This window comes from Empidonax traillii, unplaced genomic scaffold, assembly GCF_003031625.1.
Source record: "Empidonax traillii isolate 1590-97213 ecotype Southwest subspecies unplaced genomic scaffold, ASM303162v1 scaffold272:size679582, whole genome shotgun sequence".
NCBI classification, from domain to species: domain Eukaryota; kingdom Metazoa; phylum Chordata; class Aves; order Passeriformes; family Tyrannidae; genus Empidonax; species Empidonax traillii.
In genome coordinates this window covers 382,737-410,286 of record NW_020955465.1, presented here as the reverse complement: position 1 = coordinate 410,286, position 27,550 = coordinate 382,737, and the positions used below count along the sequence as shown (strand labels likewise).

The 27,550-nt window shown below is 54.4% G+C and overlaps 2 protein-coding genes across 3 annotated transcripts in view; one reads left to right on the top strand and one right to left on the bottom strand.

Annotated features, from left to right (window-relative positions):
- Window positions 1-10,746, top strand: part of DNAH17 (dynein axonemal heavy chain 17) — a 33,113-nt gene extending 22,367 nt beyond the window's left edge. The window contains exons 58-80 of one of the 2 annotated variants that reach the window (XM_027889827.1): window positions 78-173; window positions 266-483; window positions 680-887; window positions 1,102-1,217; window positions 1,490-1,682; window positions 1,780-2,015; window positions 2,281-2,397; window positions 2,884-3,088; window positions 3,405-3,569; window positions 3,698-3,838; window positions 3,978-4,148; window positions 4,315-4,437; window positions 4,578-4,771; window positions 4,887-5,035; window positions 5,166-5,293; window positions 5,555-5,782; window positions 6,312-6,503; window positions 7,083-7,262; window positions 7,576-7,758; window positions 8,431-8,613; window positions 8,822-8,965; window positions 9,482-9,707; window positions 10,402-10,746. In XM_027889827.1, the coding sequence (XP_027745628.1) occupies window positions 78-173; window positions 266-483; window positions 680-887; window positions 1,102-1,217; window positions 1,490-1,682; window positions 1,780-2,015; window positions 2,281-2,397; window positions 2,884-3,088; window positions 3,405-3,569; window positions 3,698-3,838; window positions 3,978-4,148; window positions 4,315-4,437; window positions 4,578-4,771; window positions 4,887-5,035; window positions 5,166-5,293; window positions 5,555-5,782; window positions 6,312-6,503; window positions 7,083-7,262; window positions 7,576-7,758; window positions 8,431-8,613; window positions 8,822-8,965; window positions 9,482-9,707; window positions 10,402-10,649 (4,044 nt within the window). In that variant the 3' untranslated portion in view covers window positions 10,650-10,746. The remainder of the gene's footprint in view (window positions 1-77; window positions 174-265; window positions 484-679; window positions 888-1,101; window positions 1,218-1,489; window positions 1,683-1,779; window positions 2,016-2,280; window positions 2,398-2,883; window positions 3,089-3,404; window positions 3,570-3,697; window positions 3,839-3,977; window positions 4,149-4,314; window positions 4,438-4,577; window positions 4,772-4,886; window positions 5,036-5,165; window positions 5,294-5,554; window positions 5,783-6,311; window positions 6,504-7,082; window positions 7,263-7,575; window positions 7,759-8,430; window positions 8,614-8,821; window positions 8,966-9,481; window positions 9,708-10,401) is intronic. The other variant, XM_027889826.1, reaches the window with a different exon arrangement.
- Window positions 9,961-26,064, bottom strand: PGS1 (phosphatidylglycerophosphate synthase 1). The gene is made up of 10 exons (XM_027889828.1): window positions 25,919-26,064; window positions 22,252-22,441; window positions 21,831-21,908; window positions 20,853-20,952; window positions 19,988-20,177; window positions 19,476-19,654; window positions 18,060-18,593; window positions 14,459-14,607; window positions 12,278-12,420; window positions 9,961-10,583 (listed from the first exon to the last, which is right to left on the bottom strand). Exons 1-9 carry the CDS (start codon window positions 26,062-26,064, stop codon window positions 12,301-12,303), a joined length of 1,686 nt encoding a protein of 561 aa, XP_027745629.1. The 3' UTR covers window positions 9,961-10,583; window positions 12,278-12,300.
- Between the last annotated feature and the right edge of the window lie 1,486 nt (window positions 26,065-27,550).

Genomic DNA, 27,550 nt, shown 5'->3' with positions numbered 1-27,550 from the left:
TGCCCAGTGTGGGACAGGGGAGGGTGAGGTGGGTGGCTACGGCCGTTCATCCCATCCCTCCCTCCCTCCCTCCCCAGGTCGTGGCTGAGAAGCAACAAGCCTGCGCAAGTGAACTGGCAGAAGCAGAGGTGGTGCTCTCTGCTGCCCGCGAGGCCCTCAACACACTCAACAAGGTGGGCGAGCTCTCGGGGGGAGGCAGGTGCCCAGCTAGCGCTGGTGGCCTCACACCAGGGGGATGCTCAGTGGCCCTGCTGTCCCTTCCCAGTACAACCTGACAGAGCTGAAGTCCTTCGGGGCTCCGCCCCCAGAAGTGGTGAATGTGATGGCAGCTGTGCTGATTCTGACGGCCGAAAATGGCAAGATTCCAAAGGACAAGAGCTGGACAGCAGCAAAAGTCAAGATAGGAAAAGCAGACACTTTCCTTTCAAGCTTACAAAACTACGACGGGGAAAACATCCCTGAGCCCTGTCTCAAGGCATTTCAGTGAGTCTCTGCCTGGTTCCTTGGGCAGGGTGGCCAGGGGGACCCTCACCTGGGAGCACAGCAGTTTGGGGGCAGAAGGTGTTGACCCTGCCCTCCCACCCTGCTGCCCACCAGCAGCCCAAGCCCCAGCAGGAGTGGGAAGGGTCGCTGGTAGCCATGACGTAGTGCCACAGCATGGCATGTGCTCCCATTCCAGGCCGTACCGGTCAGACCCTGGGTTTGATCCCGAGTTCATCAAGTCCAAATCAACAGCTGCAGCAGGGCTGTGCTCCTGGTGCCTCAACATGGTCCGCTACTACGAGGTGCACTGCGAGGTGAAGCCCAAGAGGCAGGCGGTGGCTGACGCTGATGCCGAGCTGGCCGAGGCGCAGCAGAGGCTCAGTCGCATTAAGAGCAAAATTGTGGTAAGTGTGTGTCCCCACAGCCCCCAGGCAGGGCCAGCTGCCAGCACCTGCCACGACCCCCTCAGCCACCAAACAGGCAAGAGAGGTTTCTGTAAGTCCATGAACCCGGAGCCCAGGCCAAACACTGTGCTGGGACAGGGCCACTGCAGAGCTCCGGGATCATGGAGCCACCTGTCCAAGTAGGGAATAACTGTGGAGCTGTTCTCTTCCAAAGACCCTGAATGCCAATCTGGCGACTCTCACTGCTCAGTTTGAGAAAGCCACAGCAGAGAAGATCAAATGCCAGCAGGAGGCTGATGAAACCAACAAAGTCATCACCTTGGCAAACAGGTACCGTGCAAATGCTGGCTCCAAAGCACTGGGGCGGGCTGATGCCGCCTGGCATTGCTCAGTGGCTGTGGGAGCAACAGAACCCCCCATACCCTCCCCAGATTAAAAGCTCCTGAGATAAACTGGGCTAAAAATTCATGGTGGGTATACCATGAAACCATTTTGAGATGACACCCTGGGGCATCGTGGCTGAGTCGTCCCTGCTCCCCCACTGGGTCACAGCACTAGGAGCACCAGGACCACAGCAGCCACCATCCCCTCTGACCCCCCAGGCTCGTTGGGGGTCTGGCATCCGAAAACGTCCGCTGGGCTGAGTCAGTGGGCCAGCTCAAAGAGCAGGGGAAGACGCTGTGCGGGGATGTGCTGCTGGTGTCCGCCTTTGTGTCCTACGTCGGATATTTCACCAAGAAGTACAGAGCTGAGCTGATGGAGCAGCACTGGATCCCCTTCCTCAACGGGCTGACGGTGAGAGGCCACAGATTCCATCCCAGAGTGCCCAGAGCTCCTTCACCCCTGCCCACCACCCCTCTGCAGCCAGGCACCCAACAGCCTCTCCCTGCAGGTGCCCATCCCCATCACCCCAGGCCTGGACCCCCTCAGCCTCCTCACGGACTCTGCCGATGTGGCTGCCTGGAACAACCAGGGGCTGCCCAGCGACCGCACCTCCACCGAGAATGCTGCCATTCTCTGCAGCACCCAGCGGTGGCCACTGCTCGTGGACGCCCAGCTCCAGGGCAGCAAGTGGATCAAGAACAAATACGGGGAGGAGCTGCAGGTCGTCCGCCTGGGCCAGCGGAGGTGGGCCAGGGGCTGCAGAGTTGGGCACAGGCTTGGGCTGCACCCCCATTTCCCTGCCATCAAAGGGTGCAGGGTGCTGTGAGCCAGGGCAACATCCCCATCAGACTTCAGGGCACCCGAGGGCAGCAGTTCCACAGGTTCTGCGGGGGCCAGGGCTGGCAGAACACAGCAGGGTCCCTACAGGGCACAGTGGCTGGAAGGCACCCCAGAAGCCCCCCGCAGCATGCTCAAGCCCCCCACAGTGCACCTCCCCCTCTCCACTCAGGTACCTGGACACAATCGCGCAGGCAGTCTCTGAAGGACAGACGCTGCTGATCGAGGACATTGGTGAGACGGTGGAGGCGGTGCTGGACCCACTGCTGGGCAAGACCATCTTGGGCAGGTCAGTACACCCCAGTGCCGAGCGGTTTCACCTGCCCTGAGTAACCACTGCTGCCCCAAAATGCTGGTCCATGCCCCTTTACTGCCAGCAGTTGAGGGCCTGATCCTTCCTTGGTTTTGGCCACATCCCCCAGTGTTCTCCAGTATGTCCCACTGTACTGATGTGGCCTTTTAGGCTATTCTCATCTGCAGCACCCAGTTCATGTAGTGATTTAAGAACACATCCCCTGGGGCACCTGCCATAAGCAGGTGATAAGCTGGAAGGGGAGAAACACCCCAGAAGCCATGGGGGGCTGCAGCCAGGCAACCTCCAGCTCCTGCTCCTCCACCCTTGCCCTGCCTGTGGTTTTGCACTTCCGCCCTTCCTGAGCTTTTTCCCAACCAAAGAAATTCATTCTGAGCAGCTGGGAACAGCACATGGGCTGATCACATCTGTCTGTGATGAGTGGACCAGCGTGTGGACTAATTTGTTTAATTAACTGAACAGATACATTAGGATTGGAGATAAAGAAGTGGAATATCACCAGCAGTTCCGCTTGATCCTGCACACCCGTTGTTTCAACCCGCACTACAAGCCGGAGGTGCAGGCTCAGTGCACTCTCATCAACTTCTTGGTGACACGGGAGGGCCTGGAGGACCAGCTTCTGGCTGCGGTGGTGGCCCGGGAGCGGCCGGACCTGGAGACCCTGAAGGTACAGACCCAGCTGCTGGATGGAGGGGTGGGAGAGGCTGGGGCACTGCGGAGGTTTTGGGGCAGGGAGCAGAAGAGCTCCCCTCTGTGTGCTCGCTGCTGTTTGTCAAGAGCCAAGCGAGTCCCAGCCAGACCCTGCAGGTCCCCCATTGTTCCCCGCAGCCAGCACTGCCCTGGTGGGTGATGGTGGGTCGCAGCAGGGTCTGTGCCCACCCTCCCCTTGCACCAGCACATCGGTGGCCGTATGACAGAGTGTCTGGTGCCAGCACTCGGTCATGATCTCTCGAGTGATGTATCCCTGGGTGCTGCTGTCACAGGCAAACCTAACCAAGAGCCAGAACGAGTTCAAGATCAAGCTGAAGGAGCTGGAGGACTCACTGCTCGCCCGGCTGTCGGCTGCTGGGGGAGACTTCCTGCGGGACACAGCTCTGGTGGAAAACCTGGAAACAACAAAGCGCACAGCCAAGGAAATCGAGGAAAAAGTAAACACGCTGCCCTGGCACTGGTGCCGCAGGCAGAGGGACAGCTCAACTGGGCACCCAGCTGGAGGGCAGGCACTGCTTCAGCCTGTGCCTTGGTTCTGGTAACACCCACCCCCCTGTACCTCCAGGTGAAAGAAGCTAAAGTCACCGAAGTACAAATAAACGTCGCGAGAGAGAACTACCGCCCAGCGGCAGAGCGCGCGTCCCTGCTGTACTTCATCCTGAGCGACCTCGGCAAGATCAACCCCATCTACCAGTTCTCTCTCAAGGTAGACAGGGAGTGAGGAGGGAGCTGGTGTGTGAAGGTGGGACGAGGCTGGGGGAGTATGGAGATTCAGAGTTTTAGTGTTTATGCTACTGACAGGCTCCCAGCAGCCCAACACTGATGTCTGCTGGGATCTTCTTCAGGCCTTCAATGGAGTTTTCGAGAAAGCCATCCAGCGTGCGGCCCCCAGCCAGGACACCAAGCAAAGGGTGGTCAACCTGACAGACCAGATCACCTACTCAGTCTATATGTACACAGCACAGGGCCTCTTTGAGAGAGACAAACTCATCTTCCTGGCCCAGGTTGCCTTCCAGGTAATCCCTGTGAATGTCTGGGGCTCCTGCTGTACCACAGGTGCTTGCGTGGCTTTAGACAGGTTGTTCTCACTCCTGTGCTGCTGCTGGATGCTCAAAGCCTCTCACCCCTCACACCGGGGCAGTGGGTACCAGGTGGCTGTCATGCTGCACTCCCAACTTCCAGGTCCTGACCATCAAGAAAGAAGTGAACCCAGCAGAGCTGGACTTTCTCCTGCGCTTCCCTTCCAAGGCCGGCGTCACTTCTCCCGTGGACTTCCTGCAGACCCAGGGCTGGGGTGCTGTCAAGGTGGGTCCGTGTGGTCACCTGCTGTGCCAAGGCAATGCCAGCACGGCCCCTGGCACAGTGGGTCCAGAGTCACCTGTATGGGTTCCCTGAGGATTCCCAGAGCCCAGGAATGATTTAGTCCTTCTCTGTGGAACTTGAAGGCTCTCTCAGACATGGAAGAGTTCAGGAACCTGGACAGTGACATAGAGAACTCGGCAAAGCGATGGAAAAGGTTTGTGGAGATGGAGGCACCAGAAAAGGAGGCGCTCCCCATGGACTGGAAGAACAAGTCAGCCCTGCAGAAGCTGTGCGTGCTGCGGTGCCTGCGCCCCGACAGGATGACCTATGCCATCAAGTGAGCTGGTGCCCTGCACAGGGCCCTCCTGCAAGAGCCCTGCGGTGTCATCATGCCAGCTGTGTCCAACAGATGCATCTCCTCTGACTCACTGGATGGTTCTATTTTTTTGTAGGAAATTTGTGGAAGAGAAGATGGGGAAGAAGTATGTGGAAGGAAGGAGCATTGACCTCTCTGAGGTGTACAAGGAGAGCAGCCCTTCCACACCCCTGTTCTTCATCCTCTCCCCTGGCGTGGATCCACTGAAAGATGTAGAGGCGCTGGGTGAGCCACTGCCCACCTCAGGCTGGCAGCAGCCCCAACAGTCCCGAGCTGGTGCGGGGCCAAGCAGCTGGAACTGCACAACCCTAGCTCAGTACCCATGCCCATAAATCTGGCGTACACTCCCCCCCAGGCACGAGGCTGAACTTCACCATTGACAACGGGAAGATCCACAACGTGTCACTGGGGCAGGGCCAGGAGGTCGTGGCAGAACAGGCCATGGAGGTGGCTGCTGAGCAGGGCCACTGGGTCATCCTACAGGTGGGTGGGGGGCCCTGCGGTGCACCACGGGGCACACGACCCTGACGGCAACCGGGCACGCCGGGCACCCAGTCCTGCCAGCATCCAGTCACACAGGACATGGTCACCCCACTGGTGATGGCAGTGGCACTGCCTGGGCCAGCTGGGTGTATCCAGCCCAAGTGGCATCCTGTCATGCTGCACCTTCTCCCTGCGGAGCCACAGTAGGAATTTGGCGGGGGGGAGGTGAGATTCACGAGGTACAGGCTGTTCCTTTTGCAGAACATCCATCTGGTGGCCCGGTGGCTGGACACACTGGACAAGCTGGTGGAGCAGCACAGCATGGAGAGCCACCCCGAGTACCGGCTGTTCATGAGCGCCGAGCCAGCCGGCAGCCCCGAGTCGCACATCATCCCGCAGGGGCTGCTGGAAAACTCCATCAAAATCACCAGCGAGCCGCCGACAGGCATGCGTGCCAACCTGCACAGGGCCCTCGACCTCTTCTCCCAGGTACCCCCCAAACCACCCCCTGCCCTTCCACTGCCTCCTCGGGACCATTCAGCCAGTGTGTCCAGCTCACCCCCTCCCAGGGTTCCACAGGCTGAGCATCTTTGGGGGTGTCACTGAAGCCAGAAACACTGCACCCCCAGCCAGCCCCACCCCAGGACATCCTCCTGCAGTGCCCAGAGCCCCCATTCGCCAGAGGTTTAGGGGTAACCAGAGCTGCCCGAGGGCTCCTGACACAAGGAAGTGCCAGACTGCCAATGCCTTTTCTGAGACTGAACCTGGAGCTGCTGCAGTTTTACCATGAACAAGATGCCTCAGCTGTCAGCAGGGCATTGGGGTGTGGAGTCCTAATTCTTCCATAAAAAAATGAGTGCAAAAATTACCAACTAGCAAAGCATTAAAATACAGTTCTATGCCTTCTTTTTTTCCCAACTAAACATCTTCAGTTCTCCTTTGCCTATGAACGTTCTCAACTACAGGGGCATTTGACAGCAATATTCACCTGCAAACCCCCATCACTGTTCCTCTGCAGGAAACACTGGAGCAGTGCAGCAAGGAGACCGAGTTCAGGTGCATCCTGTTTGCACTCTGCTACTTCCACGCAGCGGTGGCCGAGCGGCGCAGGTTTGGCACCCAGGGCTGGAACAGGCCCTACCCCTTCAACAGCGGCGACCTGACCGTCTCCGTTAACGTCCTGCACAACTACCTGGAGGCCAACGCCAAGGTAAGGGATGACCAGGTGACCACTCCACAGCACAGCACGCACTGCAACAATCAGCCTTTCTTAAAACCTTCACCGGTTTGCAGCACAAATGCTGTCTCATGAAGGAGCCCAGGGCCAGCAGAAGCCCCGGTCCCCACACAGGCAGGGGAAGGGGCTGAGTCCTTGGCCCTACTGAGCTGAGTGGGAAGAGGCATCAGGCACCAGTTGGGACAAGTGTCTGCCCTGGCCTTGGGCAGACACTTGGTGTCTTGGTGCCTGCTGCCCAGAGAATGCAGGTATGGTGAGCAGGGCTGAAGTCTCGCCCTTAGACCTGCGCTCACAGACACAATCAGTACTGGCTGGAATAAAGATGGGATGATGGGATTCAAAGCTGTGTCCGTGAGACAGGGAGAAATCTGTGGGTGAACAAGAGACACTCTAGATGAGATCCTCTTCACTGTCCCTGAGCCTCTGTGAGCTCTGTCAGCTCCCTGCACACTGGACAGGTCAATCCTGGAGCCATCGCTCTGCGGCCCTGCAGCTGCATGGGGGACTCCCAGGAAGCTGCACAGGAGCTCCAGCTCAAGCCTCTCCCCACAGGTACCATGGGATGATCTCCGGTACCTCTTTGGCGAGATCATGTACGGAGGGCACATCACTGATGACTGGGACCGCCGGCTGTGCCGCACGTACCTGAGCGAGTACGTCCAGCCGGAGATGCTGGAAGGGGAGGTGTTCCTGGCTCCAGGGTTTGCAGTCCCTCCCCGCCTGGATTACCAGGTAAGACAAGCATTGCAATTTGCTATGGAAAACCTCTGCTCTGCATTAATGCACGAGTCCAAGTTCCCCCACATTCACTAAGGGCGATGCAGGGAAAGAGAGTGTCGATCCCCTGGAACTTGGACTGCTGTGAAAATAATTCCTGTGGCTGGGGCACGAGGGTGGGACATGAGTCAAAGGAATAGCCTGCATGAGCACAGGCAGGTGCTGCAAAGGACCCCCGAGGACAGTGATGGGTTTTCAAAGCTGCAGGGAAGTTTGGGCTCCTTTGCCCGTACCTGCCGAGCCAACACTGGCCCTGTCCTGCGCTCAGGACTACCACCAGTACATCGACGACAACCTGCCAGGCGAGAGCCCCCACCTGTACGGCCTGCACCCCAACGCAGAGATGGGCTTCCTGACCGTCACCTCGGACAGGCTCTTCCGCACCGTCCTGGAACTGCAGCCCAAGGAATCTGAGGCTGGTGGAGGCGCAGGTGGTTCCCGGGAGGAACAGGCAAGTCAAGTCCTGTCTCTTTACAGCAGAAATTAACTGATTTTTTTTTTTTTTAATCTGTGGTTATTTTTAATTAAAAAGGGAAAAAAAACCTCTTAATGGTCACAGCTGAGAGGCCAGGGGGTAGGGGACAGATGCAGGCCCAGAGACGACAGAGAGAGCAGGACTCATAACAATTAGGAAGGGATAGCAGAGGGAGGCAGTTCCAGCCCAGCTGTCAGCCTGGGATGGTGGCACATACGGCAGCAGCACGGTCAGAAAGGTCCTGCTGTGATGGGGTTGAGATGTGCCACTGGCAACATGTGGCTTACGTGGGACTTAGCAGGTGGAGAGAGCTGAGGAACATCCATTCATGATGGCAACTACTGAAAATACAAATTTAAAATATAAAATTTAAAAAAAAAAAAAAAAAAAAAGGCTTCTTCCTGACTGCCTGGACCTTACATGTGACACAGTCTCCATGGCCTCAGCTCTGACTTTCTTGGCTATCAAAAAAGAGCTACAGCTTTTTAAGATCCAAGAGCAGTTATAAACAGAGTGGAGCATTAGTAACAGAGAAGGAAACACAGAAAAACACCAAAGCAGAAAAAAAAAATTCTTACCAACCTAATTAACCATAAACCTACAGCATTTTTCCCTGCATAAGAGCAGTTTATGGCATTGTCCTTCCAGGTGAAGTCAGTCCTGGATGAGATCATGGGGCAGCTGCCAGAGCCGTTCAATATGGAGGAGCTGATGGCGAAGGCAAAGGAGAAAACTCCATACACAGTTGTTGCCCTCCAGGAATGTGAGAGGATGAACATCCTGACCAACGAGATCAGGCGCTCGCTGAAGGAGCTGGACCTGGGCCTGCAGGTACGGAGCAGGCAGCTGCCTAGATCATTTCCCAGGATTTCCAGTGTACTGTGTGCCCTTGCTGGAGCTCTTACCTATAGCACTGGGGTGGGTGTGGCCAGGTGGCCTCAGGCTGCTGCTCTGCTTCAATCTGAGCCCAAGCACATCCCCCTGCCTGTCCCACCACTGGCTGCAGGTGCCACTGCTCAGGTTTTTCTCTTTTTCAAAGGGAGAGCTGACAATTACATCAGAGATGGAAGAGCTGGGAAATGCTCTCTTCTATGACAGCATTCCAGAATCCTGGACACGTCATGCTTATCCCTCCCTCCTCAGCTTGGGAACCTGGTATGCAGACCTGCTCCTGCGGATCAGGGTGAGCAGAGTTCATGTGACAGTCAGAGCTTAGGGCATGAGTGGGTACCTCTGACACCAGAACTCTCCCCACCAGTGCACTGGTTTATTGGTAACTGGTTTATTTCTCAGTATCACTTTAAGCAGCCTGAAGTACATGGAAAGGAGCTGTTCCCCCAGGGATGAGACCATAAATCTGACCAGGTTCCCATTACAGTAGATCACAGTAGCAAAAGAGTATCAGCTCCCCCCATGACAACTCTGGGTGTCCCAGCAAAAAAAAAAAATTAATAAAACTGGCTTTGTTAAAAAATAACAGTGGTATCTCCTGCACTGCAAATTCAGCTTCATTGCTGCAGGGGAATCTGCTGTTTATTCATCCTACACCACCTCCAGCCAGTCCCCTACTCTGCAAGACTACCTGTAGCTCAGGTTAGGCACAGTGAAGCGGCAGCTCTATCACACCGTTCCTGGTGCAGTCTCTGGTGGTTCACAGCCCACCCTCCACCCTGAAGGGCTCTGCTGGTTTATTTTCCAGGAACTGGAAGTCTGGGCAACAGACTTTGTGCTGCCTGCAACAGTGTGGCTGGCGGGATTCTTCAACCCCCAGTCCTTCCTCACAGCCATCATGCAGTCCACAGCCAGGAAAAAGCAGTGGCCACTGGATAAGATGTGTCTGGCGACAGAAGTGACTAAGAAAACCCGGGAGGACATAACATTTCCACCCAGAGAAGGCTCCTATGTGCACGGGCTGTTCATGGAAGGTAAAAACTGCACCTCTGAGATGTTTCAGACACAGGGCAGGCCCAGCTCAGTCCTCCTCCCTGCTGCAGCTGAGCAGGTGATGGCACTTGCTGGCCGATCTGCCCTGCCCTGGCTCCAGGCTCAGACACCAGCTGAGGGCAGCACTGCCCGGATCACGCAGCCTTTACAAACCAGAAACTTGTGTTTTGGCAATTCAGGCTGCAGCTCGTGACCCCCAGGGTTGGAGTGGTTGGAACCACAGGACTCTAATGATTAAATATGTCACATTCTTATTTGATGTATGAGTAAGACAAATTGGAAAACTCAAACCTATAATAATTACTGCTGCAATGAGGGGGAAGGAGGCAGTTCAGCAGAGGAGATGAAGGGTCTGCTTGGACAAGAACACAGAGCACACAGGACAGCGTGTGGTAGATCCCACCACGGTTAGTTCACCTTCAGCTCTGCAATTCCCATGCAAAGCTGAGCTGAAGGGAGGGGTGGGGACAGAATTTATTCAGATATCCCACACACAGTAAGGCAAATGCAGTCCTGGGTCACAGTGAGTCGAGGACACGTCAGCCCTAACCACTACCGAGCCACTCTACCCAACCTTCACCTTCCAGCTCCCACCCATCAGTAGTTCCGAACAAAGCCCCTGCAGGGAGAACCCGGGGGCAGCTGTAAGGTCATGACACCGCTGTCACGTTGCAGGTGCGCGCTGGGATGTGGCCTCAGGGTCGATTGCCGACGCGCTGCTGAAGGAGCTGACGCCCGCCATGCCAGTCATCTTGCTCAGAGCCATCCCTGTGGACCGCGTGGACACCATCAACATCTACGAATGTCCCGTCTACAAGACACGGATGCGAGGGCCCACCTACGTCTGGACCTTCAACCTGAAGACAAAAGAAAAAGCTGCCAAGTGGGTCCTGGCTGGTGTGGCTCTGCTCCTAGAGGCCTGAATTTTAATGTCAATGGAAAACAGCAAATGTTTTTACTTGTAAAAGTTGTGTAGTTCAGAACCATTTTAGCAAAGTATCAATAAAACCAGTGCTGGCAGCGCTGCCGTGTGGACCCTGCTCTTGCAGCACACGGGCTTCTCAGGGCGGATACTGGTTTTCCACTGGCGGTTTCTGACGCGGTGCTGGTGGGGAGCCAGACCACCGTGGGAAGCCAAACGGAACAACTGCACACCAGTGGCCGACTCTTTTCCCTCTCCTGGCTTTCTCTGTCTTCCCACAGCTCTTTGTGTGATGGCTCAGTGCAAAGTGAGCAGGAACTCCTCACACTCCTGGCACAGAGCACGTGTCTGGCTGGAGCAGACAGGAGGAGAAAGGTGCAGATTTAGCCCAGTTCACTCACACTCCACCTCCACAGCCCAGAGAAGGTCCAGCTGAAAACAGGTCACTCTCTGAGGTACATTATTTCTGTTTCTAGGGTATAGAACCTACTCTGTCCTTTCTTTACAACAAATCATTTGTATCAACAGTAACACGTTAGGGCCGAGGCCTGTCCCTTTAGCATAAATCAATTCACCAAAATCCCACCCTGTGAAATATTTGAACAATTAGTACTAAAATACAGTTGCCTAAAGCTTCCCTCACAGCTCATGGTCAGAGAAGCCCAAAGAGCAGGCAAAGAGAGCTGCTCATTTCTTTATAGAGCAGCAGCATTTATCATCAGTTACCACCGAGCTTCACACTTAGCCTTTCTTAGGTGCCAAAAATTCTGTCTGCTCACACCCCACCAGTGACACAGAGCAGCCCCAACCTGCACTCTCACATGTTTTTACCTGGCTTCCAACCACTTTCTTTTCAAGATGTTAAGATTCAAGCCTCCCATTTTCAGTAACACCTAAACCCACATCAGCACAAAAAGACTTCTCCTGCCCCTTCAAAACTCATGAAAGACACTTTTAACACATCTGAACGTTAAGGAGTCAGGTGCACTCCTGACTCCTGGCTGAGGGAGAGGCCACAGTTAGGTTAAGTAAAAGGGGAACACACAGCATCCTGGGCACACACACCAGTGCCAAATGCACAGGAACAGTCCAAGAGCGAAGTTCTGAAGCTCAGAAGGGCTCGAGTCATGGGGCAGTCGAACAGCCAGGAAACCTAGGATACCATAAAGCACAAAAGCAAAACCAACTGCCCTTGTTAACCAACACCTACAGGGGCAAAGCAAAGCTCTGACTGGATACGACAAAACATTTTAGGTATTCCAGGGATGTTTTCTATTGGCTGGTCAAGATAAAACAAACACAGTCCTTCTCCACAAAACTTTGAAAGGCACATTTCAGAAATGGGAGTTTTATTTCCATGCACGGAAAATAGCCCTGTATGGGTCATGGGAAATAACTCTGTATGGGTTCTCTGCCAGTGACCCATCCAGAAGTTTTAGAAGATGAAACTCAATCTGGACTGAGCACATCCCAGTCCATGGCAGTCAGTATCTCAGAGGAAATGAGAGGTGCCTGGTTTCCCCCACATCATCTGTGTGTCCATTGTCTCTTTCTTCCAAGTGACAGAGCACTACAGCTATTCACTGCAGTCAGTGCAATATAAATTCCCCATAAGGGCAACAAACTCACCCAAAGCAGCAGCTTTCCTTCTTTCAAAAGAAATTCTTGATCAGAGGTGTCACCAGCTTCACCCACAGCTTCACATAACGATTTGGCTGCTCAAACGTTGATGTTGAGACCACACCTGAGCAGAGGTAAAGCCGCTCCTGCTCCTAAACAGGGAAAGAAACATCATCGCAGTAAACCCCAAGTGTTATATTACATATTATATATTCTCTTTAAGAGAAGGGAATTCTCATACAGAGCTGGACAGGGATTCTGCCAAAAGGCTGCATCATTTCTCCTCAAGAATTAGCAATTTAAACTCTACAGAGAGCAAGGGCAGAGGGTTTGGCCTTTTTGTGCCCCACAGTTGCAAGAGCTGAGCTTCAGTTTCAGAAATCTCCTCAATTCCTGGCTGTAATTGCCAGAAAAGGAAACCTCACCCAAACCTCCCGGGACCGGCTTACGCGGCTCTTTCTAGACACAGCTCAGGCGCCGCGTTTTCAGATGAATGTGCAGTCGTGATCTCAGCTAAATTACCAGAAACACTCGGGCCCCCGCAGCGTGTACCCGACTGCTAAGGGAGGAAATGAACCACCCTGCTGATAACGCACGCTCACAGCACGTGAGAGAAGCACTTTGATCACAGGTAAGTGGGTTTGTAAGCACAGCCAGGCAGATTTCGGGATCTGCAGGCAAACAAGGAGCAGAACGGGTCCTGGAAGTCTGTTCATCGTCTTTTCTCATTAGTGAAGCTGTCACAAACAGCAGAAAATACTCTGCACTACTTAATTTCAGGGTGGAACAGGTAAGCAGGAACCAAGCACTGCAAAGTCACATCAAAAAGATGAACCAACAACAGAAGGAAGACATTCATGTGCTAATTCACCCTAATTTTAGAGCCCTCAAATGCTCCAAGAGCTATAGGCAGCCCTGCTCCACGGCCACGCAATACAGTGAGGACTGAGCGCTGGAGGCAAGGCCAGTTCCCTGAATCAAGCTCAGTCCATTCAGAGGAGCATCCAGACACCTAGACCACTCACATTTCTTCCCAAATCTCAGCACACATTTTTAAAATGGAACTAAATGTTACACAGACAAAGTGATTTCATGGCAGCATCCCAGGAACGGATTGTCTTCTAAAAAAGACCACAGAAAGTAAACACCCAGTCCATCTCAGAATCAGCTTCCAGCAATCGGGAATGGTTTAAAGCCCTTTGAATGAGATCACTGCAGCCCTGTATGAGAAAATTCCTTTGTGTCACATTTCCATTGATTCTCCCCTTCCATTAGAAACAAGCAGAGGCAAGATATGAATTGAAATATTCAAGCAACTCTTCCAGTAATAGAATTGTTTTTGATTAGATACACTCTGACTCATCTTGGGGAAGAGCCCTGATGCAAGAGGGCAATTCCCATTGATCTTGCAGACAACTCTGCCAGGACCTGCCTCACAGAGTGCGTTTCTAAGGTCCCCAAGTCACACAGAGGCACCAAACCAATCTGCTTTGCTGCAGAGCACTACAGGAGAAACAACTTGGGACAGTCAGTTCTAGCAGAAGATTCGGAATCTAGACAGTTAGAGAACTAGGCAGGATTTGGAGCAGGAGCAGAACTGCTGAGCACTCCAAGCTTCCTAATTAAATCAAAAACAGCACAGAAAAACCCTGGGACACTGAACATCAAACCACTGAAAAATTATTGTGTCAATATTATAAAATGTCATATTATTATTCAAGATATGAATTATGTCATAGAACTTCCTGGGCAACCCAACCAGCTCAGAAATCCTCTTCTAGTCCAAGCTCAGCCATTCCAAAGGCCTGGCCTCATTACCTCAGAGCACAGCACAGCCTTGGCAATGCCCAAATGCTGGGATTAAGGCCCAGAAGGTGCAGTGTGGTCGGTGAGCAGAGGAGCCAGCAGACTCTGAACACTCTCTGCACATCTAGCCCCGAGCACTCCCGGTATCCGAGGTCACTGGGGACACGCGTTCCTTCCTGTTACAGCCTCATTTCCCAGCACTGGGCACTCGCAGCAGGCAGCTCATCAATAGTCACTTCACTGACAGCTCCTCAGGACTCCTCATGCTCCAGCAGCTTTTGAGTTATTACAGCTGGATGTTTTTATTGCCACTGCGTCATCAGCATTCCCTGTGTAACCCAGAAGCACAACATCCCCGTTGCCTCCCCAGAATCCACTGCTTACCTGATGGAGCTGCTGCTGCAAGGCTTTATTTTCTGTCACTATCGCAACCTGGGCTTCCAAATCACGATGAACCGATCGATATCCAAAATTCGGAGAGCCAATCAGGGTCAGGCAGGGCAGGTCACTCCCTGCCAGGTACAGCCAGAGGCCTGTGGGAAAAACGAGAGGAGAGGCAGCGTGGCAGCCTGAGGGGACAGCCGAGGTGGGCTCACACTGTCCCTTCACCATTAAATGTGGATTACAGATTCTGTACAGGACCCCGAGAGCAGGCCCAGCAGAGCCCACAGGGCTGTGACACTGCATGTGACTCATGGGATGCCAAGGCACGACCCAAACCCTGTACCGAGGAGTGCCCTGACCAGGGGGGTAGCACCCTCAGAGAACCCCAAGGACACACTGCCCCAAAACAACTCAGGACAAGTCCCTGTCACTGCGTTAGAGGCTGTTTTGCACCATGGTAAATCTCAGAAACACTGAAAGAGGATAAACAGATTTTCAGTGAAGGAACCAGCCCCAGAGCCCCAGGCAAACAGGCCTGTCCAGCCTGTCCCAGAGACCAACCGCTTTTCTGGGACTGTAACATGCAGAGGCTGCTCTGACAGGTGAATTCACATGAAATAGAGACTCAGAAGAGAAGTGCAAATTATTTCAACCCCTCACTTCCTGAGGAGCCACCTAGGATGAGATCAGACTCTTCCCAGGGCACCTGGTCCCTGCAGCCCCTCACCACCACAGCTCCCACAGCTCTGCCCGCACAGAGAGCAGTCAGGACACAGCCCAGGATGGATTTTCAAGGCAAAGATGGAAACAACACATTATTCTCAAACACACCACTGCAGCAGGGCAGGAAGGAACAGCCACAGGAGAGCCGGGACTGCTGCCAAGAAGAGGCTGCATGGCCACTCTGTGCACAAATGGAGACGGGAAGCATTTGCTCTCCTCAGCACAGCCCTGGGTGGGTCCCTGGTAGAGGCTTATCCCCATGGCCAGTCACAAACTGCAACAAAGAACCCGTAGCATAAAAACCACCTCAGCCTTAAAATAGCAGCAAGTTTCCTAACTCAGCCCCAGAGCAGTTCCAAGAATGCCTTGAGTAAGACGCTGCTGATTCACCGCCAGTTCCTGTAACCTCCTCCCCGCCCCCACAGCACACACTCACGGAGCTGGCACTGCCCTAAGGCCACAGCATGTCCGGCCCCCACGGGCTCACCCCACCACAGAGGGGCCAGAGAGCCCATCGTGGGCTCTGGGAGCCAAAGGGAAGCACCCGTGTGGCGCAGAGATTTGGCATGTTCTGTCACCGAACGGGACCCTGCCAGGAGCTGCTCAGTGCCTGACCAGCTGCTAGCCAGACCTCTGCCCAGGCAGTAGCTACAAGGAACAGGTTCCTCGCCTTCCTAAGTGTCCTGTGGTACTGTTTTTATGGCCACCTGGCAGGATCTGCTCAAACAGTGACTCACCTTTCCAGAAAGGGGAAGTGCAGTTTCCCAGCACCAGTCAATAGTAGTAACGGGGTTTATCTCTCAGCACAGAGCCACCTGTCCAGCACCCTGACACCAGCACTTGCCTGGAAGAGACTCTGAACCCAAGGGAGTTCGTGTCACTCATACCACCACGCCTGGGAACACAGCAGAGCACAGGTAGGCTTCAGGGTGTCACACCACGACAGCTGCTGGCAGTCCTGCTCACATGTGCACCATGGCTGTGCAGAGCTCTTCTACACCTGCACGGTGCTGTCACACCTGTGCCGTGCTCTGCTACACCTGCACTGCACTGCTACACCTGCACAGCGCCAAACACACCCAGGACAGTCATCCCTGAGAACAGACATCCCTGGGGATGCACCACTTCATGCTGTCTGTGCAGATATAAATGCTTTAAGGGGAGCAGGAGGGGGCTGCAGCACAGCTACAGGGTTTAAGGTATGTCAGCCGGATCCTGTGGGAGACTAAAGGGTGCCTCGTGTCTCAGCCCACAGAGAAAGCACCAGTGGGCACTATTGGCTGCTGGGGATCTCATGTCCTCGGCCAGAAGCCAGGTTCCACGTGCTCCATGTACACCTGCTCTTCATATCTCCAAGGTTTCTCCCTTCCTTCTTCCATCCTTGTCCTCTCTGCCACACACACCATGAGACTCCTGCAGAAGGAAACCCAGTGAATAAAGCATGTGCCAAGTGCAGAGCATGCCAGAGAAGGAGCTACACACTGATCCTTCTAGCACTCTGAAGAGGAATGAAAACATGGAGAAAATGTCTCCAACTGTCCCCCTGCCAGACACCGGAGCCGCTGAACTCCAAGCCCTGAATCCCTCTCCCAGCGAACACCACACACCAGAGAGCCCAAAGCACTACCCCACGAGGGACAGCTGGCCCAAACAGAAGCAACGGCCACACGCACTTTGGTAGCTGGGAAAAGCAGCCCACGCTTCTGACCTCAATCCATGCCAAATCACATCCCACTGGCAGTCAGCGATGCCCAGCAAACACGTAACCACACGTTGCTTGAACAAGTTCTTCCTGGAGGACACGGGACACCCCAGGGGGCAGGCAGGCACCTCCCACGGGCTGCCCTGCCTGAGATAAGGGTTTCCTTGTGCTGAGTTCCCGATAGCACTGAGGAGGAGCACGACACCCTGAGATCTGTTTGTGGTTTCAACACAGAGGCAGCCGGTAACACCTGTGGATTTTCAAGTCAAGAGAAGGCCGACTCAGCAGCTTTCCCTCCCCACTACCTCTGAACCTTCCTTCCTCTGAGTATCCATGTGGGAAGCAGGGAGATGGAGGCATTCTCACAACCATTAAGAGCTGTTCTCCAAAAGAGGAACCTCTCCAATGACAGCCAATCATAGCCAAAATGCTCTTATCCCAAATCAAATGCTCCAGTTCACAGCCAAACACTCCAACCGAGCACTGTGTTGATCCTGTGAGAGTTGGGCACACTGTATCCAGCAGGAATGTGGGGTGTCCTACAGAAGACCCCAAGGACAGCATTCATTAACTCACTGCATCTGTCAGTCCATGTTCCCTCCTTAGCCCCTTCCCCTCTGGCTGCCCTGACTCTCAGATGCACACTCTGCAGTTCCTCACACACCACACCCCTGTGTGCCATGCACAGGAGCTGCAACAAATCCCCCAGACCTGCTGCCAAGGGAACATGGCAGGAGCTCCCCTCCTGCCCCTGTCCCGGATCCTGCTCCAGGGTCCCCAGCAGAGCCTGCACTCCCGACTACTGAAACCAGACCACGGGACATGAGAAACTGTGCCACAGCCCTGACGGCATCATAAACACATCCAAATGCTTCCTTTTCTTTGCATCATGTTTCTCATCCAGGCAGTGCTTCCGTGCCACCACAGGGACAGCTCTTGCATCATCCCTGGGGCTGTATCAAACCAGAAATCCAGAGGCAAGGCATGACTGCACAGTCGTCCCCCAAGCAATTCAAATCCTTCAGGTTTACGCAACCAAGTTGTTCAAACCTTGAAGGAGTGTTTTGAAGGTTAAGCCCAGGCTGGCACTCAGCCAGCCCCTTTCTCCTTGCACAATCCAAACACACAGCTCTCACACACCTCTGAATAAGTCCCGTTGCAATAAGGACATCTTACCTTTGGCATGGAACGTCCACCCGGCCCGGGAGTACTCCTGCAGCTGCACCCTCTCCTGCTGCTGCAGGTAGCACACCTCGCTGAAAAACTGGTGTTCAATGTAAACGTAGGCAGCAGGGATGGCACCTGCCACCCCCTTGGCACCAAAAAACCCATTGACCTCTGGCGAGGCCAGGAGGATCCGGTACTCGGCCCTCGTGCCCAGGATGAGGTCCATGTAGGCCTGAGTCAGGTTGAAGTAGCCAGTGGTGAGGTATATCCTGGCATCCCGCTCAGCCTCGGTCAGCAGTGTCTCTGTGACCATCTCATCTATTTGAATACCAAAAGGTTTCATTTGGATTAATGGATAGATCCAGGTGTCGGGTTCTGGTTTCAGACCCCCAGATGTTTCAGAGCCTTGCTGGGATAACAGGGAGCTGTCTGCATGGCTGCTGTGGAAAGTCTTTGCATGAGGGAGCTCTTGCCGTGTCCGGGCAGAGTTGATGACCTCCATGACCCTCCGGTTGGCAATCTCGCAGTAAGCAGCCTTGTCTCCTGCAGGAAAATGCCAAGAGATGATGTCTGAGACCTACAGGCACAGAGCTATGTGTCACCTATTACCTACCAGGAAAAACACCTATATGGGAACAAACAGGAGCCAACACAGCGGACACGACTCTCTGTCCTGAGGCCCAAACCAGCTGTTTCAAGGTTGGCAGAGCTACGTCACAGAAGAGAAATATTCAGCAACTGGCAGCAGCCTGAAAAATCCTCTGAGAAAGGAAAGGATCAGGACAAGGCTAAACTGGCAACAAAGAATGAGCTGGAACACACAAAGAAACCCTCGCCCCCAGACTAAGCTTACATCACCCAGCAGTGCAAGGCCAGGACAAAACCTGATGACGCAATCAGCCTGGCACGTGGCTGCCCTTCTCTGCCCACTCCTGTGCTTGTTCCCGGTCTTCCTGATCCAATTCCCATTTGATTCCAGGAACAAACTCTACTACAAAATATTAACTGCCAACAATAGCACCACATTCATGAACCGCTCATGCACACACCCAGAACACCCGAAACTGCAGCTGCTAATATCAGAAAAAAACTCTCAAGGTATTGAAGTTCTTGTTTAAGGCTAAAAGCAGCACATTTATGAGGAAGCACTGAGACAGTTGCAGAGTTACTTCCAGCCTCTGCATGCCCTGCTGGATTAGCCTGTGACAGCCACTGTGCTGGGAAAACTCCGATAGACCCAGTCTTGAAATCTGAGGAATCTTGATTTTAATGGCATGGCACAAAACAGGAAACCCCATAATCTGAACAACGGTCAGGCATCCAGAAATTCCCAAGTGGATGGAGTTCAAGGCATCCTTAAACCCCAGCTGTCACTCCCTTCCCCTGGATACCATCACTCAACCAGGTGAGACAGCTCTCTCCTACCTCGGTATGGGTGTACCATCCCCTCCATCATCTGGACTGTATCATCTCTCTGTAACTGCAGGGACACGTCCCCAATCGCATCCACAAGCTCTGTGAAGAAGTCTGCAATCTCTGGAGAGTCCTGCAGCAGGACATAGCGGTCCTGCCGATTGGTGAAGTACAGATCACTCAGGTTTGCACTGGAGAGAAAGGGAAGAGCTGAGTTCAGAGTGTGGGCACAGGATCCTCAACCCCCCAGCCCAGCTACAGGCCTCACTTTGCGATAACCTCACTAAAGCACAAATTGTCCGTTTCCTTTGGAATCCCAAGAGATCTTTCTTTTGTCCCTTTGAGAAAGACTTTCTTCCATCTGAGAATCTCATAAACAAGAGCTGCAGTTGCTCTCCCATCTCCAAAGAGCAATAATAGGATCACGGTGGAAAGTCCAGATGTTCAGACAACTCTGGCAGCACAGACACCATGCCCAAATCCCAGCAAAAGGAACCACGCCAGCAGACAGCAGCAGGACTCACCCACTCAGGATCACATTGTCATCAAAGAGATACACCTTGATGTGCTGCAGCCCTATGGTCTCATTGAAACGCTCTGGAATCAGGAGCCGGAGAAGTCCACGCAAGTTTGGGGTGTGGAAGAGGGACACACGGACTTTCTCAGGAAATCGCTGCAGCAACGGGATCAGCATTGTCCGAGAATTCTTCCTGCCTGGGAGAGAAGGGGAGTTTCATACAAGGATCACACAGACGGGACACATCATTTCACAGCTTCATGTTACAGTTACAAGGTAAGCACCCAACCCATCCCATCCCATTCACTGGCACTTCACTGGTTTTCCCTTTTTTCTTTGTTTTTTTTTTTTTCCAAATCACTTTCATTTGCACTACGTCAATACTGAAACCAACATCCAGAACTGTAAGTTCATGGATGAATGGGCCTTGGAATCAGTCACAGAGCAGGTCTGACACCTTTCAAGTTTCTTAATCATGCCTCATCAGCACTGGTAACACATCTGCAAGAGTCACTGCAGAGGTTCCTGATTCGGTGTGCTGCTTCCAACAACTTCCACTCTCCTTCCAAAATGGAAATGTTGGAGAGCATGAGGTATAAGGGCAATTGTACTGACAAGTGAACCAAGCAAGAACGCATAGGTTGCACAGAGGAGTTTGGCCCTTCTTGCTCCTATCACCCATTTTTGGAAGAAAAGCTGCTAAGCTTGAAGATTTTCTGGGAATATGCAGCTCTGGAATGCAAAAGGCAAATACTGAAAGGTGCATGATTTAAGTAAGTATGTCCAATTGGCCAAGACAGCCTCTATGAAAAAAAGTTCCTCCAGCCTAACAGTAAAATCAGGTTCTGACAAAAGCAAAGCACAGTTCCTACCCCGGGAGCCCCTGGTGTAGTCCAGGAGAATGGAAACTCTGAGATCAGGCGAGCCTTTTGCTTCCAGCGATTTCTCCAGCGTTTCTTCTAAGCAATCCACCTGCAGAGAGAGTTCTCTCCTCATTACAAAAGCAAATAAAGCTTTCCAAGAGAAGTGCTCAGCAGCAGGAGGTTGTGGCCAGGACAGCTCCCACGGCCTGGTGTGAGTCCTTCCTTCTTGTGCCAAACACAGTCGGTTCAGCCTTTGCCTCTGCAAGCCTGGCAGCTTCAGTCAGCCTAAAGCCACAGATCAAAAGGCCTCAGTTTTACACGCCCACATTCTTCAGGCCTCCCAAGAGCAATTAATGTTAGCAGAAAAAATCCCAACATCATTCCCAAATCACAGATTGCATCACCAAAGACAAACCTTGGTAGGAGTTCACTGCAGAGGCCATTTTATTCTTTAACTACAAGGCTGTTTGTCACATGCAAATTCAAATCCTGTGTGCAAGCCCAGACAAAGCTGGGCACAAATTCTGTGCAGGCTCTGTCCGCCTTTGCACTGTCAGAGAATTTGCATCCTAATACCAGAACCTGACCAAGGCCAGGCTTCTCCCTAAAGCCCCTGGCAATAATGATTTGTTTCCAGAGGGAAGAACAGAAAATGCAAAGCTGACCTTGGTCTCATGCAGAAAGACAATCCTGAATCTGTGTTCTGCACCTGGAGTACCAAACACAGCACTCTACACCTATAGCTTCAATCGTGTTCAAGAAAACACCAAGGAAAAACAGATTCCTATGACGCAGGTTCTGCAAAGCCCCTGGGCAATGTGAACACCAGGCTGGTCCCCTCTAACAGGCCCAGGCTCACCATCCACTGAAGAAGTGCAGCAGTTCCCTGGCTCTGTACCAGGTCTAAACCAGAAATGCCCAGCGTCTCCCTTCCACATCCCTCCCCTGCACTCCCTTCCCACCCTTCCCAAACCCTTCCACACTCACCAACTCCTGCTCAAGGAGCCCTGTTCCCAGGTACAGTGAGGCCATCACCACTCGCTGCTTAGCTGCTTTGATCTGCGCCTGGCAGTAGCAGAAAACAAGTTCAGTTTCATGCTGGGTCCCCAGGAGCCATCAGCCCAGGCCCAGCAGTGCCCCAGGAGGATCACTTCAGCCACATCTCCACACTGGCTCCCCGGCCTTGAGGGAGGAAAGGGTGACACAAGGATAGGGATGACACAGAGGGTCTGCAGAGCCATAGCAGCACCACTGCTGCATCCAAAATTCAAGGAAGAAATCAGCGCTTCCTGGGAAACTGAGGAACTCATTCCCTGCAGCTAAAACTATTCCATAAAAGAGCAGTTACTTGGCAGCAGCTGCAACACTGGGACTGCATCAAAACCATTCCCATAACTTGGAGCCTTACCTTCAGGAGTTCATAGAATTCTGCAGGGGATGAAAGCACCTTGACGTGTGAGCTGGAGATCCCAAACTCTGGGACCAGATTCCTGATCCACTGGAACCTGTGTGCTCCTTCTGGACAGAGCGAACATGGTGGGGCTGTGATCACTGGAACAGGAGGGCTGAGCAGCGGGGCTAGAAGGAGCCATGATGATCTGTGGAAAGAAAGATGGAGCAATGCTTTATGGTGAAGGCTTTGCTTCCCACAAAGCCTCCAAGGAGGTAAAGAAAGAGTCGCAGCCAGGGCCAATACACGGCAGGGATCCACAGTGGCAAGAATGCCTTTCCCTTTCCGTAATCCCAGCTGGATCACCAAAGCCAGATGTAGGAACAGAAACACAAGCAAAAGATGGCAGAACAGATCTGAACATCACCAACTCTTTCCCCAAGCCAGCAGGGAGATGAGGAGAAACAACTCCTTCTTCAGGACAATATAGGAAAGGAAGGAGCCTGGGAGCTGCAGAAACTGAGGGTGTGGGTGCTCAGGTGTCTGGCGGTGCTGCAGTGGTACCACCTGTACCTGTAATCAGCCACTTCTGAATTACACATGCATCAGTTTGGCCATGGCCAACACTCCCCTCATGTCCAGCTTCATTCCCAGCTGGACTGAAGTTGTTCCTGTTTGAGGTAAAGACATTTAAAGATCACACTGCTCTAAAGAATAAAATGCCTCAATCCCTTAATTTTATCCAAAAATAGAACTGCAGCACACAAGATGCCCCAGCACAAGCCCCAGCAAAGACAGGGCAGTCACACCTCAAGAATGACCCACTAAAGGAGCAAGTGCATCTCAGCAGTAACACGCCAAGAACCAGCACAGGGATCCATCCCTCTCCATCAGTGCTGCCAGCATTCCGCACAGGTACAGAAGAGGATCACGACTTCCCTTGCAAACCTCACAAAACTGTGAGGGAAACAGCAGGAAGCTCATTCTTCAAAAAGACACTTCAGAACAAAGTTAATTCCCTTGAAATCATTCCAGGAGAAAAACAGCTTGCTGCCAGCATCACGCTGGGGGTGACAGGAAGCAAGTGGCAACTTTTTCTCTCCAGAGGTTTTGCGCACACAAATTCATCCAGTCGTACAAGAACCCCCAGCAGGACTCTGTCCACATGACAAAACCACATTTCAACACAATTAGCAGCAGCAGCTCCCATGAGATCCAGGAATCCATGAGCAAGGGACTGAACTGCATCCCCAGACCCGACAGGAACCATTCCAGTCTGCAAACCCTGCTTGCGGGAGTCGGGTTTGTGGGGACGGAACTGGAGTGGCTGGTCGAGGAACAGCAGGCAGCCACCATCCTGTGGCACATCCTTATGATTCCACTGCCACCACACACCACGAAGAAACTTGATTACAACCTTTACCAGAATTTGTTACAAGGAACTTTTGGGTTTTACCACAGTCCAGAGCCCAAATGACCACAGATTCCAGGAAGATGATTTCACTCATCTGGTTCATGATACAACCCTGGATCTTCACAAGATTTCCGAACACCCTTACAAGGAAACCAATTTGCAGTGGTGTTTCCTGGAAAATCCACGAGTTTCTCACTGACTATTCATCGCCACCAAAATCTGAGTCAATCTGTGCAGGAATTCCTGGGATGGTGAATTTCAACAGATCATGTGGACTGGGCTCAGCCTGCACACCCAGAAGTGACACAGATCACCAGCACAAGATGTTAAAACCAATGCAAATATCCCCTAAAAGGTGCCAAAAATATCAAAGCAGAACAGAAACACAAGAAATATCATTTCTCAGACACATTCTCGTCAGTATCTACAGAATCTGAGTAGGACCTTTGCTCATGTCACATCTCACAGGCCACAAAACAGGGAGCAGATTTCCACGGCTCCATCATCACGAGGCAGCACAGCACACAGAACTACAGGGATTCACACTGGATCCAGAAATACGGGTTTTTTAAATGCACCGAATGCTTGGTCCACAGAGCAGTGGCACAGTCAGGCTCTAACCTGGCCCTGAGGGTCACAAACAACATTCTCTGGAATTATTCCCAGTAAGAAAGCAGTGGCAAATTTTATGTATTTTACAATAAAAATCAACAGAGATGAATACTGTAGACATTATGCCACTGGCCAATCGAATTACACTTTCAGAAGCCAGACCAGCAACCAAGCAGACGCTTTCCAGAAAAACGATTCCCAGAAGCCATCTTCTGGCAAGGACTATTGGAATTGCGAGGCCGACTGCACCTGCCTGCCATGGCCTGGGGCAGCTCTGGGGGCTGCAGGCTGTGCTTGGAGCGTTTGGGCTCTGATCAGAGCATTTGGAGGAACACCAACCAGCAGCACCAGCACTGTTTTTGTGCCTCTGAAGGTTTGAGCCTTCAGATTAGTTCTGTGCAATTCAGCTGATCGCCACTAATTCCATCCTCCAGATTTTTTTGTGCCTACAGAATTTACAGTGTGTCTACACTGTTTGATTTTTTAACCCAATACTGAAATTTACACCTTATTCAGTGTTGGGAGCCTACTCTCTTCTAGAATTATCAGATAAATCTGTATTTTGCTCCAGCCACAGAATCACTGGCACAGCAACCAGCTCCCAAAGCAGCAGCTTCTACCCGCTGGTGACTGACATCAGCTCAGTACCCAAGTACCACCAATCCCTCCAACCCTGCATACACTGCCAGAAACCACATAACATTATGAAGAAATCATCAAAATTCCACACTGTGACAAACCAGGTTTCAGAAGAACAGAAAATGGGGCGGGGGAGCCCTTCCCATCCCTACTCCACATCACTGAGGAAACTGAAAAGAGAAAACGGAACCAAAAGGAACCACCTCAAACCACTTCTGCATAAAAAGCCGACCCAAAATAGAAATGAGGGATTTTTTGGTGTGTGTTCTATTTTTAAAGACACGGCTTTCATACAGACACCCACAACGGAGCTGAAACTCTTATTCACCGTCAAACCCCATCTGGAGAGCCAGAGGTGAAGTGAAACTGTGGGACACGGCGCTGTCCTTTCACCCACGTACACATGGGGATCTGCACTGCTGCTCTTTGAACTCAGTCGCTTTCCAGGGCTCAGTCTCATTTATCTGCGCTAAAAATACTGATGAGACCAAGATAGGTGTGGAAAGAATTTCCTTGGCTTAACCAAGAACACAGAGCATACTGATGATCCATCTCCTCCACCACCGTGGTGACACCGTCGGGCAGAGCGTCCCCTGCCCCTCAGCCCTCTCTGCCTGGCACGGCCGGGACCGACACCTCTTCTCGGCCCCTTCCGCGGGGGGGGTCTCGCCCTCCCCGACCCCCCCGGCCCGCGCGGGTTGTGCTGCTCCTATGACAGCCGAGGGGAGCCTGGTCCTGGCCCTGGCCAGTGCCCGAGCGACCAGAAAACAGGAACTGACGGAGAAATGAAAGTCAGCTGTGGCGCTAAGGGCGATCGGACAGTGGGGCGGGCTAAAGGGGGCTGCGGAGCAGAGCCGGACCCGACTCAGGGCAGGTGGAGCCGGGCCGCCCCTTTGCCTATCCGCAGCGCTTCCAAGGGGTTCGGTTGGACCAGAAAAGGGAAGCGGCGAGCGGGGGAGCCCCGGTAACGCGACACCTCCCGGGCCCGGGGCCAGCCGGCGGGGCCTGGCCGGTCCTTACCTGCGGGCGCGGCGGTCGCGGCCGCGGGAGAGGCGGTCAGAGAGGCGGCCGAGCAGCGCGGACAGGCCGAGGCGGCCGCGGGACAGCCAGGCCGGGGGCAGCCAGGCCGAGAGCCGCCGCCACAACACCACGCCGCCCGCCGCCATCGCCCGCGCCTTCCGCTTCCGCGCTGCCATGGCCACACCGCCTTCCGCTTCCGCTTCCGCCGCCGGGCTGCGCCGCGCCCGCCCCGCCCGGGCCCGGCCCGCGCCTGCAGGGGGGCCCCGGCCCAGGCACGGGGCCAGGAGGCGCTCGGGAAGGGCTCGGTATCCGGCGGGGCAGGGACGAGGCTCCCCTGGTCCCCGTATAGGTGGGACGGGCTCACGCACGGCCCGAGCCGTGTCACACCCAGGTGTTCCTTCTCCTCCCCCCGGGGCGAGCCCCGGCCCGGCCGAGGGGCTCCGAAGGGACGGACCCGGCTCCTGCCCGCGGCGGAACCGGCCGCCCCTCGGGACGATGGTGGAGGGAAGCGCCCGCACCACCCCTACCCCCACTCCCCGTCGGATTCGGTTCCCCCACAGCGGGCAGGGCGAGGCGGAGCCCGGGGACCGCAGATCCCCCCGCCCGCTCCCGCCCTGGGGCCCCGGAGCCGCCCCGGCCCGCCCCCGGTGTCCCCTGCCCGCCCCGGCAGCGCTCCGGGTCTCGTTTGCATTTCAGAGCAGCCCGTTCGCCACAGGCGCTTCCCAGAACTGCAGCGCTGGGTTGGTCCCTGCCGGGCACCGGCGGCTCCTCCGGGGAAAATTAAACTGTTTAAAATAAACCCACGGACCGAGACCGGCTTGTGTGCGAGGTCGTAACCAATGCCAAATGCAGAGAAATCGGGGAGGGAAACCCCGGCCCCGCTCCACCCACCGGGGGGCAGGGAGGAGGGGCGAGGGACCCCCTCGACAGAGCCCCGAGGGGGCAGCGGGGGCCGGGGGTCCTGGTCCCACCGGGCTCCACACCAGCCCACAAGGCCCCCAGACCGGCCAAAGCACCGACCCCACGGAGCGTCGCGGGGCTCTCGAAGCCGCCGCACGGAGGGGGACTCGGGAGCGATGGCTGAACCGCGGCGGAGCCGGGAGCCCCCGCACAGCCCCGGGAGCGGATTTCCCCGTGTTGCCCCGCGGGTCCCCCGGGGAGCGCGGCCGACACCGGCGGCAGCCCGGCACGCTGGCCTGGAAATGAGGGCTGGCGATGTGGGGACGTGAGACCCGCTGCCCCACAGCACGGCGGCAGCTCCCGTCCCGGTGTCTCCCCTCGCTGTCCTCACCCCCCGGGGTCACCGCCCCCTCCCCTGTATCCCCATCCGCTGTACCCCCCGTCAGCCGAGCCCAAACCCCTCTCCGGGGCCAGGGTCCTGGCGCCCCAGAAGAGGCGGGGGGTAGCGGGGGCCCCCGGGGGGAGGGCGGGCGGGCCGGGGCTCTCCCTTTCTCCGCAGAGCAGGGCGCGGAGGGGCGGGGGCGGCCGCCCTGCCCGGAATGGGCTGGCGGGGCCGGGCCGGGGGCCGGCGAGGCCGAGGCTGGCGGAGCAGGGGCTGGCGGGGCGCCGGGGGGCCGGGCCGGGCCGGGCGGGGCGCGGGCGGCGCCGCCGCGTTACAAGAAGCCGCGCAGT